This window comes from Loxodonta africana, chromosome 1 (genome assembly GCF_030014295.1).
Source record: "Loxodonta africana isolate mLoxAfr1 chromosome 1, mLoxAfr1.hap2, whole genome shotgun sequence".
Classification (NCBI taxonomy): domain Eukaryota; kingdom Metazoa; phylum Chordata; class Mammalia; order Proboscidea; family Elephantidae; genus Loxodonta; species Loxodonta africana.
This window is the reverse complement of record NC_087342.1, coordinates 235,867,106-235,881,124: the sequence shown is the minus strand read 5'-3', so window position 1 is coordinate 235,881,124 and position 14,019 is coordinate 235,867,106. Positions and strand designations below refer to the sequence as shown.

The following is a 14,019-nucleotide window of genomic DNA, read 5'->3' as shown; positions in this document are numbered from 1 at the left end:
CCCATGAATTCCTTGAACTGTACTTTACCATGGAATTACTCCTTTAATATACATAGGAAATCAATTTCTATCTTTTTTTAGCAAGTTTGCATCAAATTCATTAGTTGATATATAGTTTTTATTATACTGTGTCATATTTTCTATTAAGATTGGCTGGTTTTATAAAATTAAGTAGGGAAGCTATTGATTTCTTCTCTGATCTGGAAGAGTTTGAATAACTATGGCTATTCTGGGTGAGGTTAAATAGTATTTATTTGTAAAACCATTGTAGTCTGTCACCTTTTTAAGTGGAAGTTCTTTATAAACTTTATAATGTCTTTTTCGGTCTGGGGGTTTTGTTTTATTTTGTTTTTTATATTTTATTCTACCTTTTAGACAGTTTATTGTGCTAGAAAATCATCTTTTTCCTTTAGATTTTCAATTTTATATAAAAATATTTTCACAAAGTGCTTACTTAAAATTTATTTAATATTACTATATTTGTATGAGTAAGAATTGACTTGATGGCATGGTTTGTTTTCTTGTAATTGTTATTGATTCTTCTGCTAGTTAAAATCTACTTTTGAACCCTGGTAATTTTTTGTTTGCTTAATTTTAGTTGTCCTTTTCAAGTACCGAATTTCCATTCTTTAAAATGAGGCCAAAATAAAGGTATTTTCAGGGTAAACAAAAACTGAGAGAATTTGTTGTTAGACCTGAACTACACAAAGTACTAAGGGAAATTTTTTATTCAGAAAGGAAATTATACCAGACGAAAAGTTCCATCTTGGAGGAAGGTATGAAAATCACAAAAAATGTAAACAGAACAGCTTTAAAAATTACTTTTTCTTCTAATTTACCTAAAAGATAAATGAGTGGTTAAAGCAAAAATGTCATAGCAAGGTGGAATTTATATCTGTGTAGAGATTAAATATATGAGAACAAGAACAGAAAGAATGAGGGGCATACAGAACTATTAGTGTTGTGAGCTTCTTAGAATCACAAAGGATGGAGAATGAAGTGTTAGCTGGAACAATATTGATCTATGTAGATGTGATAAGGATTCATATTGTAATTCCTGGAGAAGCCACAAAAATAATAAAAAGAGGTATGGCTTTTCAAAAACTAGGAGAAAAGTTAAATAGTGAAAGCTACAGTCAGTTAACCCACAAGGAGGCAAAAGGAATAGAGGGATGAAAAACAAATGTAACAAATACGAAGATGGTAGACTAGAATCCAATAAAACCAATTCTTAAATATAAATGGACTAAATAATTCAATTAAAAGCAAGAAATGATCATACCAGATCAAATACCAAGACCCAAATCTATCTTATCTACAGATATACATTTTAAATAGACTCAGATGGGTTGAATGTAAATGATGGAAAGAGACACAATTCAGAAAGGAAGCACAAAAGAGCTGATGTGGTTGTATTAACATCAAAGTAGTTTTCAAGACAAGAAATATTGCCAGATATAAAGAGGAACAATTTACAAGGCTAAAAGAGTCAATTCACAGGAAGAGATAACAATCCAAAATGTCTATGCATCTAATAACAAAGCTTCAGAACACATGAAGAAAAAACTGACAGAACTAAAAAGGGAAACAGACTCACCCAAAATTGTAGCTAGAGAGTTTTACGTGCTTTTGCCACGAATTATAGAACAACAACAAAAAAAAAGTACATAAAAAATCAGTGAGGCTAAGGTAGATGTAAATAACACAATGAACATGACCTAACTTGTATTTATAGAATACTACATTAACTATAAGGAGCCTGGTTCTTGGCTGCCAACTGAAAATTTGGTGGTTCTGACCCACCCAGCAGCTCAGTGGGAGAAGGAGCTGGAGATCTGTTCCCGTAAAGAACTGCCTAGAAAACCACATAGGGCAGTTCCACTCTGTCACATGGGGCCACTATGAGTCAAAATCAACTCAAGGGCACCCCAGAACAACAACAACCATATAATACATATTTTTTCCAGCTGCACTTGAATTACAAGATGGGTGATGTACTGAGACATAAAATAACTATCAATAAATTTTAAAAGATTAAAATCAAAAAGTATTTTACAATGAGAGTTGAAAAAAAAAAAAAAAAACAGCTATCTAGAAAAGCCCCAACTATTTGGAAATTAAAGAATATGTTACCACTGGAGAATGGCCTCGGTTTTTGTCTTCAGTGTAGGAAAGAATTAAACCACCGAGACAAACGGTGTCAAGTGAGCAGAGGTTTATTACCAAGGAGAGGGTTAGTAGTAAAAGTACACTTGACTAGGAAGCATCAAGCGGGCTACTCAGGTAGAGAAAGAATCTGAGTGAGGGTTTTATATCCTTTTTGTCTCCTTATCTGTCTCTGTTAACATTTAAAAGCCAGGACAAGAGCCCCCCCCCCCCCCCCCGCCCCCATGAAGACCATTTCCTTGGCTTAAGGTTTGATTACCAAGTTACAGATCTTATCAAGTTAGGGACTTTATCAAATCAAAGACCCTTGTAAAGATCATTTCCTTGGCTTAAAGTTTAACTATGTAGGGACCATCTTACTGAGGAATGTCACCTCCCCGTGTCTCCTCCCTTGTGGGGATTGTCTTATGGAGGAATGTCACCACTGCCTGCCTTTTCTTCTTCCCGAGTGCAAGCTCTCCTCCTCCCCCCTACAAATACACTTCTAAAAACCATGATTCAAAGGAGAAGTCACAAAGGAAATCAGAAAATATTTCAATCTGAATGATAATGAAAACAAAAATAAGTCAAAATTTATAGGATACAGTTAAAGAAGTGCTAAGAGGGAAATTTATAATGCCTATACTAGAAAAAATGAGTTTAAAATCAGTGACCTAAGATAATACCTTAAGCAGCTAGAGAAAGAATTGTAAATTAAGCCTGAACTTGAAGTAAATAAAAGCAGAACAATAAAACAGAAAGCATGCAAACAACAGAGAAAATTAACAATGAAAGGAAGTTGGTCTTTTGTATTAAAATATATCAACTCCAACCAAGACTGTTAAGGAAAAAAAAAAAGAAACACAAGTCACTAATATAAACCGTGAAAAAGGGGATATCATTACAGATGTTAAAAGGGTAGTAAGAAATTATTGTAAATGATTTTATGCTAATAAATTTGAAACTTAGACAAAATAGATAAGTTCCCTGAAAAACACAGCGTACTAAACATTGTCCAAAAAGAGATGGAAAATAATGAATAGTCCATTAAAGAAATTTAGTTCTTAAAAAAAAACAAGCAAAAACCCCTCCAGACCTTCATGATTTTACCTGTGAATTCATCAGCCACTTATGGAAGAAATAATACCAGCCTTACACAAATTCTTCCAAAAACTGGGAAAGAAGAACCACTTCCCAATTTAATGTATTACGTCTTCAAAAACCATGATACCAAAATCTGAGGGACGTTACAAAAAAAGTGAAGATCAGTATTCCTCAGGAACATAGATGTAAAATTCATAACAAAACAGTGTCTTATAAAAAGGACAATATAGCCTAACAAATGGATTTTTATTTCAGGGATACAATATAAAATTGGTTTAGCATTTGTTAATAAATCACATATACATAATTAATCACCAACAGAATAAAGAAGAAAACCCATATGATCATCTCAATAGATGCAGAAAAAGCATTTGACAAAATTAAACCTGCATTCATGGGAAAGAAATTTAGCTTACTAGGAATATGTGAGAACTTTTTTAATTTGATAAAAACCGTCTCCTAAAATACCAAAGCCACCATAATGGTAGGTGATATATTAAGTACTTCCCTCCAGGATTGGAAACAAAGACAGAATGTCTACCCTGACCACTTCGGTAGCAATTTGCACCAAGATCCTAGCCACTGCATCACAGCAATACATAAATATAGAGAGATAGATATAGATATTTGACGGGAAAAGGTAAATCTGTTCCTTATTTTTAACTGACATGATCACCTACTAAAACTAATGTTAAGGATCTAAAAAAAAAAACTACTAGATTTAGCAGGGTGACAGTACACAAGTTTAACATCTTTTTAAATAATCAGTTTTGTTTCAGTTTATGAGTAAGTATCAATTGGAAATTGAAACTAACCAGTGACATTTGCTATGACAAAAAAAAAATACAGCATGCTTAGGAATAAATTTAATGTGCAAATCTCTCTATATACTAAGAATACAAACTATTTCTGAGAGAAATTAAAGACAAATGGAGAGATAGGTCATGTTTATGAACTGTAAAACTTAATACTGTTGAGGTATCAGTTTGCCTCAAGTTCACCTATATGTTTAATGCAAACCCAGTCAAAACTCCAGCAGGAATTGATCTCAAATTTGTATAGAAATGTAAGAGACCTAGAATAGTTAGAAAAATTTTAAAAATTTTGGAGAATTTACGCTACCTGGTTTCAAGACTTGCAGTATTTTTATGCAGATAATGCATGCCTTCTATGTTTGCTAACCTTGCCCTCCACCCACAAGGTGTTTTCATAAGTGCTGCTATGCCAATTTATTTTACATGTTGCTGTAAAAAACTTAACACAACATGCTTTTAAAAATACCTCGTGGGGGGGAAGGGCATGGTTAGCAAACATATGTAGAAGGTGAGCATTATTTGCCCAAAAATGCAGTATTATAAACTAACAATAATTAAGACAGTGTGTGTTGGTGTTGGGTTAGGCAAATAAATGGTGATACAAACTATGGAAGGTTACCACTCTGCATCCTGTTGGTGCTCAACCAAGGCGCTAAGGCAGCCCTGTGAGGAGTGGGTAGTCTTTTCAACAAATGATTCTTGAACAACAGGGTTCTCAGTTAGATGACAGACCTGAATGTCAGAGTCCAAAAATAGACCCAGAGTGTAGAAGTCAACCATAAGAAAGGTAACCCAAGTAAAAAGTATGTGAAAGATTTTTACACAACTTAAAAGTCAATAAGCACATAATATCTTGCTCCATGTTCTTTGTCGTCAGGAAAATACAAATTAAAACCACGGTGAGATACCGCTACACACCAATGCCAGTCGTTCTCAAGGGTATTGTCGATGGGAGTCAGAAATGTTATAACCACTTGTGAAAACACTTCAAAGTTTCTTAGAAGGTTGGACATAGGCTTACCCTGTAATCCAGCAGCTCTGCTCCGAGACATTTACTGTGGAGAACTGAGAGCATGCGTCCACACACAGACTTGTATGCAAATGTTAATAGTAGCTGTATTCATAATATCTCCAAATTGGAAGCATCCCAACTGTCCTATAACAGAAAAATGGATAAAAAAAATTTCTGGCATTTATACAATGGGTTGAGATATTGTACTATTCAACATGTAAAAAAATAGTATATGAAGTTCTGATTTATGAAACAACATGGATAAATCAAAAACATTATGTTGACCCAAGGAGCACCTGTTGTTTTGTTAGTTGCCATCGAGTCACCTCCAGCTAATGGCGACCCCATATGTGTGGAGTAGAAATGCTCCATAGGGTTTACAAGGCTGTGACCTTTCTGAAGCAGATCACCAGACTTTTCTCTGGAGGTGCTGCTGGGCGGGTTTGACTAGTAGAGCAGCATTTAGCCATTTGTGCCACCCAAACCACAAAAACCCATTGCCATCAAGTTTACTCCAACAACCCAGGACTACGAAAAGAGCACCTGTTATTGTTAGGTGCTGTCCAGTTGGTTCCTTCTCATAGCACACGATGTACAACAGAATGAAACACGGCCTGGTCCCGTGTCATCCTCACAATTGTTGCTATGCTTCAGCCCATCGTTGCAGCCACTGTGTCAATCCATCTCATTCAGTGCCTTCCTCTTTTCCGCTGACTCTCTACTCTACCAAGCAGGATGTCCTTCTCCAGGGACTGATCCCTCCTGATAACGTGTCCAAAGTATGTGAGACGTAGTCTTGCCATCCTTGCTTATAAGGAACATTCTGGCCGTACTTCTTCCAAGACAGATTTGTTCATTCTTTTGGCAGCCCACGGTATATTCAATATTCTTTCCCAACACCATAATTCAAATGGATCAATTCTTCTTTGGTCTTCCTTGTTCATTACCCAGCTTTTGCATGCATACCAGACTATTAAAAATACCATGGCTTAGATCAGGTGAACCTTGGTCTTCAAAGTAACACCTTTGCTCATTAGCACTTTGAAAAAGAGTTTTCCAGCAGATTTTCTAGATGCGATACGCCATTTGATTTCTTCACTGATGCTTCCGTGGGCATTGATTGTGGATCCAAGTAAAATGAAATCCTTGACAGCTTCAGTCTTTTCTCCATTTATCATGATGTTGTTTATTGTTCCACTTGTGAAGATTTTTGTTTTGTGTTGAGGTGTAATCCATACTGAAGGCTCTAGTCTTTGATCTTCACCTGTGTGCTTCAAGCCCTCTTCACTTCCAGCAAACAAGGTTATGCCATCGGCGTATTGCAAGTTGTTAACAAGTCTTCCTCCAATCCTGACGCGCCATTCTTTTTCATATAATCCAGCTTCTCAGGTTATTTACTCAGCATACAGATTTAATAAGTATGGTGAAAGGATACAACCCTGACCCACACCTTTCCGGACTTCAAACCACGCAGTATCCCCTTGTTCTGTTTGAACGACTGCCTCTTGGTCTATGTACAGGTTCTTCATGAGCACAATTAAGAAGTGTTCTGGAATTCCCATTCTTCGAAACTTATCCATAATTTGTTATGATCCACACAATCAAATGCCTTTGCATAGCCAATAAAACATGGGTAAACATATTTCTGAAATTCTCTACTTTTAGTCAGGATTCATTTGACATCAGCAATGATATTCCTTGTTCCATGTCCTCTTCTGAATCCAGTTTGTTTTCTGGCAGTTCCCTGTCTATGTACTGCTGCAACTGCTTTCGAATGATCTTCAGCAAAATTTTACTTGCATGTGACATTAATGACATTTTTTGATAATTTTCACATTCTGTTGGCTCACCCTTTCTTTGGAATGAGCACAAATATAGGTCTCTTGCAGTCAGTTGGCCAGGTAGCTGTCTTCCAAATTTCTTGGGATAGACAAGTAAGCACATGCAGGGTTGCATCAGTTTGTTGAAACATCTCAATTGGTCTTCCATCAATTCCTGAACCTTGTTTTTTGCCAATGCCTTCAGCACAGCTTGGACCTCTTCCTTCAGTACCATCGGTTCCTGATCATTTGCTACCTCCTGAAATGGGTGAATGTCAACCAATTGTTTTTGGTACAGTGACTCTGTGTATTCCTTCCATCTTCTCTTGATGCTTCCAGCGTTGTTTAATATTTTCCCCATGGAATCCTTCAGTATTACAACTCGAGGCTTGAATTTTTTTCTTCAGTTCCTTTTAGCTTGAGAAATGCCAAGTGTGTTCTTCCCTTTTGGTTTTCTGTCTCCAGGTCTTTGTACATTTCATTATAATGCTTTACTTTTGTCTGCTCCAACAGCCCTTTGAAATTTCCCATTCGGCTTTTATTTCATCATTTCTTCCTTTCACTTTAGCTACTCTCTGTTCAAGAGCAAGTTTCAGAGTCTCTTCTGATACCAATTTTGGTCTTTTCTTTCTTTCCTGTCTTTTTAATGACTTCTTGCTTTCTTCTCGTATGATGTCCTTTCACAACTCCTCTGGTGTTGGTCATTAGTGTTCAATGCATCAAATCTATTCTAAATTCAGGTGGGATGTACACAAGGTCGTACTTTGGCTCTCATGGACTTGTTCTAATTATCATCAGCTTCAACATGAACCTGCATACCAGCAATTGATGGTCTGTTCCACAGTCAGCCCCTGGCCTTATTCTAACTGATGATATTGAGCTTTTCCATTGACTCTTTCCACAGATGTAGTCGATTTGATTCCTGTGTATTCCATCTGGCAAGGTCCATGTGTAGAGTTGCCATTTATGTTGGTGAAAAAAGGTATTTGCAATGAAGAAGTTAATGGTCTTCAAAATTCTGTCATTCAATCTCTGGCTTTGTTTCTGTCACCAAGGCCATATTTTCCAACTACCAATCCTTCTTCTTTGATTCCCACTTTTGCATTCTAATCACCAGTAATTATCAATGAATCTTGATTGCATGTTTGATCAATTTCAGACTTCAGAAACTGGTAAAAATCTTCAGTTTCTTCATCTTTGGCCTTAGTGGTTGGTGCGTTAATTTGAATACTAGTCATATTAACTGGTCTTCCTTGTAAGTGTATAGGTATTATCCTATCACTGACAGAGTCGTACTTCAGGATAGATCTCGAAATGTTCTTTTTGAGGATGAGCACAAAACCATTCCTCTCCAGTTTGTCATCCCTGGCATAGCAGACCTTATGACTGTCTGATTCAAAATGGCCAGTACCAGTCCATTTCAGCTTATCAATGCCTAGGATATAGATCTTTATGCATTCCATTTCATTTTTGATAATTTCCAATTTTCCTAGATTCATACTTTGTACATTCCAAGTTCCAGTTACTAATGGATGTTTGCAGCTGTTTCTTTTCATTTTGAGTCATGCCACATCAGCAAACGAAGGTTCTGAAAGCCTGACTCCATCCACATCATTAAGGTCAACTCTACTTTGAGGAGGCAGCTCTTCCACGGTCATATTTTGAGTGCGTTCTAACTTGAGGGACTCATCTTACAGCACTGTATCAGACAATGTTCCACTGCTATTCACATGGTTTTCACTGGCCTTTATTTTTTTTTTCCGGAAGTAGACTTTCAGGTCCTTCTTCCTAGTCTCTCTTAGTCTGGAAGCTCAGCTGAAGCCTGCCCACCAAGGGTGATCCAACTGTTATTTGAAATACCGGTGACATAGCTTCTAGTATCACAGTAAGATGCAAGCCACCAGGGTACAACAAACTGACGAGACATGTAAAATTTGATATTTAATTAGTTCAAACTTCAAATGTATTTTTTTAACGTGAGCAACATCTTTTCAGTTTTCAACCTCTGAGGTACTTTTATGAGCTGGATAGTGCATTAACGGGACACTGCAGGCGGGAGGAGAGAACAGTTATTCTGTTTGTTCCTCGCTTCATTCCTGCTATGCTGTGGTTCAACCATGGCTGTGTTCCTTGGCCAGGGACAGAGCTTCTAGGGAGGGCCCTCTTCCACAGTTAGCTTTGCTAGATTCTGGCAATTCTCCTCTCCTGGCTCTTCAAGTCTGAGCATGGTACCCTTCCCACTGTCATAGCCCTCAGAGCTTCAAAGGCCTTGGTCTCCCTCAGCCCTGACTGGGCCTTGGCAAACAGTCCCTTCAGGGCTAATTCTTCTGAGGGCCTCATCTGTTTCCTGTTAGGACCCTGGCTGATATATCCTGTATCAACTTGTTAGTTCCCGTCAAGTCGATTCCAACTCATAGCAACCCTGCATACAACAGAACAAAACACTGCCGGGTCCTGCGCCATCCTCAAAATCATTGTTACGCTTGAGCCCATTGTTGCAGCCACTGTGTCAGTCCATCTCATTGAGGGTCTTCCTCTTTTTGGATGACCCTGTACCAAGCATGATGTTCTTCTCCAGGGATTGGTCCCTTCTAATAACATGTCCAAAGTGAATGAGACAAGTCTCGCTATCCTCCCTTCCAAGGAGCATTCTGGCTGTACTTTTTCCAAGACAGATGTGTTTGTTCTTCTGTATCACGTAGGTAACATTATTGTGTTTTAAAGCCGGAATACATATTTTTATCGTTTTCCTGAGGTGAAAATGTGAGTATACCAAAAAAAAGACATTAGGAAGGCTAAAATATACCTTAGCTCTTCAAGTCGCCACATCGTCTCATGAACAGCAAAGGCAGAGAATGAGGGGCCCTTAAGTTTACATTTCCAGCTGCACCTGTGGAAATGGAGCTGGCCACTTAGTCTTTTTGAAATGACATCCACACAAATGAGAGAGTTGTATCATGATCTTGTGAGAATTCACTCTGTATGTATCTTCATACCTTGACATGAAATATTTTGTAAAGTAACTTCCATGCTTCAACTTCTCCTGCTGCGTGTTTCCATTTCTCTTCTGGAAAGACATTTTGCCCATGGCTAATGGAGCCCTGTGGCACAGTGGTTAAGCATTTGGCTTCTAACCAAAAGGTCAACAGTTTGATTCAACCAACTGTTCATTGGTAACCCGATGGGGCAGTTCTACTCTGTCCTATAGGGTTGCTGTGAGTCGAAATTGACTTTTTGGCAATGGAATGAAATGATATTCTAACTTATACTGTGGGCTGGGTGGAGGAGGCAGGCAGAAGGGAAGGGTTGGGGCTTCCTTCTTGGCACCAGTGACTCGCCTGAAATGCTGCAGACCATGTGACTTCTGTTCCTTCCTTTACTGCCTTACCAAGTCTGTGATTCTACATCTCCTGATGTGGGGATGGGAATTTCAAAATCAGATGGTACTGAGAAGGCTGAGGTGCACACTGCCAAGAGAGGCTTCCTTCTTTCAGTTAAGATGGTCTTCACCCTTGAGATGGATGGATTCCGTGTTCTTTATACTGCACCTGGTTTGGGATAATGATGGGGAACGGAAGTGGAGGAAGAAAGAGTGAGAGGGAGGGAGAGAAAGATGTACCGTCATTAAAACACCTGCTGGTGCGAATGACTTTCAGGTTAATTCTACCTCTCTAACATCATCTCTCTGCTTTCCTGGTCTCCACTACCATCACCCCAATTCAAGTTGCCATCATCCTTCATCAGGGCATGTTTCCAGCCCATCTCTCCAAACTTAATCCCATTCCCTGTCTAACCACCTCACTGGGTGTCAGCCGGACTGGCTGTCCGTGTTCCTCACAAGGGATTTTCACAAATGCTGTCTCTCCCGGAGCACCTCCTCACAGATCTTCCCATGGTTGTCTCTATTTTATCTCCTATATAGCACTTGTTACTGTATGAAATGTTTTACCTGCTCAGTCGCCTTCTCCCTATGAGAGCGTCAGCACCATGAGGGCAGGGACTGTTTGTTCCTCACATGCGCATCACACCCAGGCCTTCAGAACTCTGGAATAAAGGAATGGGATCAAACACTGGAAGTTCTTGGGAAGAATCACTGTAACGTGAACACTATGCCGGGCCCTGACTTGATCGTTCTTAGCAACTGGCTTCCACCTGATCACGCCAAGAGTGTGTTCAGCATAAACCAGGCCCTTTCGTGACTGGTTAGTAAAACACATGATGCACATTAGGTGTTTCTACCAGTTGGGCCTCCATTCCATTCACAGCAGAAATGAAATGTTAACTCCAGTCCGTGCCTAACTCAGGTATCATGACCACCTAACTGATGTGTATTTACTAGTACAACTGGGTAATGATGTTTATTAAAGGAATTTAATGCCAGGTCTCTAATCTATTTTACTTATTTATTTATCTTGGTTAATGGTAAAATAACTACTGTTAAATAGTTTTGTCTAAGTAATTTTGAGAGCAAAATCCAAATGATAACTACTTCTGAATAACCAACCCCAACCCTGTCATAGCAGCTTCATCTAGAATCACTTACCAGGGAGAAAATTGCTTCCACATGCCACATGCCCAGTTTATTATCGTTTCTATTCTGTTTCACAGAGTTAGGAGATTACAAATATTTTTGAGATAAAACTTATTAAAATACTTAGCCAAGGGAAATGAATGTTGATTTTTTTCAGTAAATGTCCAAACTGTTACTCTGTGTATAAATATTTTTTTCATTAGATTGAGCTAATAATGAAATAATTATTTATAAACAGGGTTCCCTCTTCTCCCCATGTTCTATTTCTGTTTAACTGGGTTTACCTGTTGAGAAAACAGATAATATACTGATACCTTTATAAATCCAAACCAAGAAATAAGTACACTATCTTTAAACCCCGACGTGCTTAGCAAACTACCTCATAGAGAGAATCTTCTAGTTCCCTGACCATTTTAAGGGACGTGAACCTTCATGTGGCAGCTGTTTTGATTTTCAGGAAGGGCATCCATAAGTCTAACCAACATGGCGGAGGCATGATACCCTCTTGATATGCGTGCTTATGAGAAGTAAAGTTGTAAAAGAGAGAATTTGGTTAGTCAAATGGGCTAAAGGAAGTGGGCTAATGGAAAATAAAAGAACTCTACAGTTGATTCGTATCAAAGACATGATGGTGAGGAAGGAGGAGCAGGGCCTCCCAGGTACCCAGGAATCTTCTCTCTAGGGAGCACCACTGAATCAGAAGCCCTACCAAATAGTCAGATGTTGTTGCTACTTGCTGTTGAGTTGATTCCGAGACATGACAACCCCATGTGTGTAGAGTAGAACTGTATTCCATAGGGTTTTAGAGGCTGTGACCTTTTGGAAGCAGATTGCCAGGCCTTTCTTCCGAGTTTCCTCCTGGGTGGGTTTGAACTGTCAACCTTTGGGCTACTAATCAAATGCTTAACTGTTTGCCCCACCCAGGGACCTCTATGCTGCTAATATGCTCTGTACCCAGCCAGGGCAGGCTCAGGACTCTGCTCACAAAGAGAAAATATCTGTGGCCCTAGAAGAAGTAAGGGAGTGGTTAACAGCAGAGAATTCCTAGGACTTATCAGAATTTAGGACATGAGTTGGAAACCATAACATCTGCTCACATGTTGCACAGTTTTGCATCTGTGTTGATAATTTGTCTTTTAAAATCACACAGTATGCTTAATAAAGTAACAGTTAGTGCATTGAAATTCCTTAATAACTAGTGCTTACTACTCCGTTAAGTGTAGATTTCATTTAGGGTAATCATATATGACTAGAACAACACAAGTTCTTGAAATCCATTGAACTTATAAGGGGTGTATGTCTGTTTGAATTCCTTAAGCCATTACTATTTTTTTCAGGATGAAAGATTAAACCAAATATTTAACCCAATATAGTTGGTAATAACCATCTTTTGAAGAAAAAAAAGTCGGACTCGGAGCCCCTAGTTATAAATGTGAAGCAGCTGAAGAAGCAGACTCCTTTAATTTAGGTTAGAGTTGGAACAGGAATGCCTGAGAAGCAGAAAACAAAACACCCATTTGACAATTTCTTTGCATGCTGGGCACCCAGGTTCTACTCTGACCTTGTCACAGCTAGTGTCACTTTGGATAAGTTCTTTAATTTCTTGGTACCTCAGATTTTCCTTATAAAGATTGAAAGGTTTGGGGTAGATTATCTCTTAAAACCTCCTCCCCAGTCTAAATTCCCCAAATTCCAAGGAAATGAAAATCGAGTCCCTGGCTGTAAAAGCAAACCAGGGTATTTAGACTGCGAGAGCTGGGGCCCGTCCTATGTGATTTTCGCAGTGGTACTCAGGCCACAGGAGCAGGTAATACACTCTTTTCATAGAACTAGAGATAGGAGTGACCGAGCACCTTACGATTCTTTGATTCTCTAACCCAACTTTACATGTCCTGCCAACGAGTCCTGTCCTTTCCTCCCTCATACAGTGATATAGACTTTAAATCTTACTCCTGGAAATCTGGAAGGCCTGTTAGTTTTCATGATAAATGTGCAGACACTGAGCTGACCAGTTTTGTATGCTTGTGTTCTAGAGACCGCGTAATTGGCTTGATGATGACCGCCTGTGATCTTTGTTCTGTGACAAAACTGTGGCCAGTGACAAAACTGACAGCGAATGACATATACGCAGAATTTTGGGCTGAGGTATGTCCTTCACTTTCATAGGAACATGTACAGCATCATGAAATCAGAAAAGATTTAAGGAGAAATTAAGTAAGTGGACAATTTATCAGCAATACCTCAGTTGCTCATGTTGCTACTTATCTAAAAAAGAAACACTATATTCACGTAAGACAGAATTTAGCAATGATGCAGCATGCCGAGTGAGAACAAGCATCTTGTTATAGCTCACCTGAATATGTGTGTAAATTCTCTGATCTCAACTGAAATAGTTTAGGAACATAATGTAATGAACAATTGTGCAACAGTTTCCCCCACTTAACAGCTGATCTGCTCAGGTATTCACCAAGCGTTGCCGGTGGTCGTCTTTAAGATACGCACTAGACAAAGTATATAGCAGGACCCACAGTTTCCTGGGCAATCTGGGCCTGCAGTGAGGAATTTGAGATGATAATCATTTTATATCACACG

The 14,019-nt window shown here is 38.6% G+C and overlaps 1 protein-coding gene across 1 annotated transcript in view; it reads left to right on the top strand.

Annotated features, from left to right (window-relative positions):
* The window catches only part of PDE10A (phosphodiesterase 10A), a 114,167-nt gene that overhangs the window by 88,948 nt on the left and 11,200 nt on the right, over positions 1-14,019 (top strand). The window contains exon 16 of the mRNA XM_023559358.2: positions 13,461-13,572. Within this exon, the coding sequence (XP_023415126.2) occupies positions 13,461-13,572 (112 nt within the window). The remainder of the gene's footprint in view (positions 1-13,460; positions 13,573-14,019) is intronic.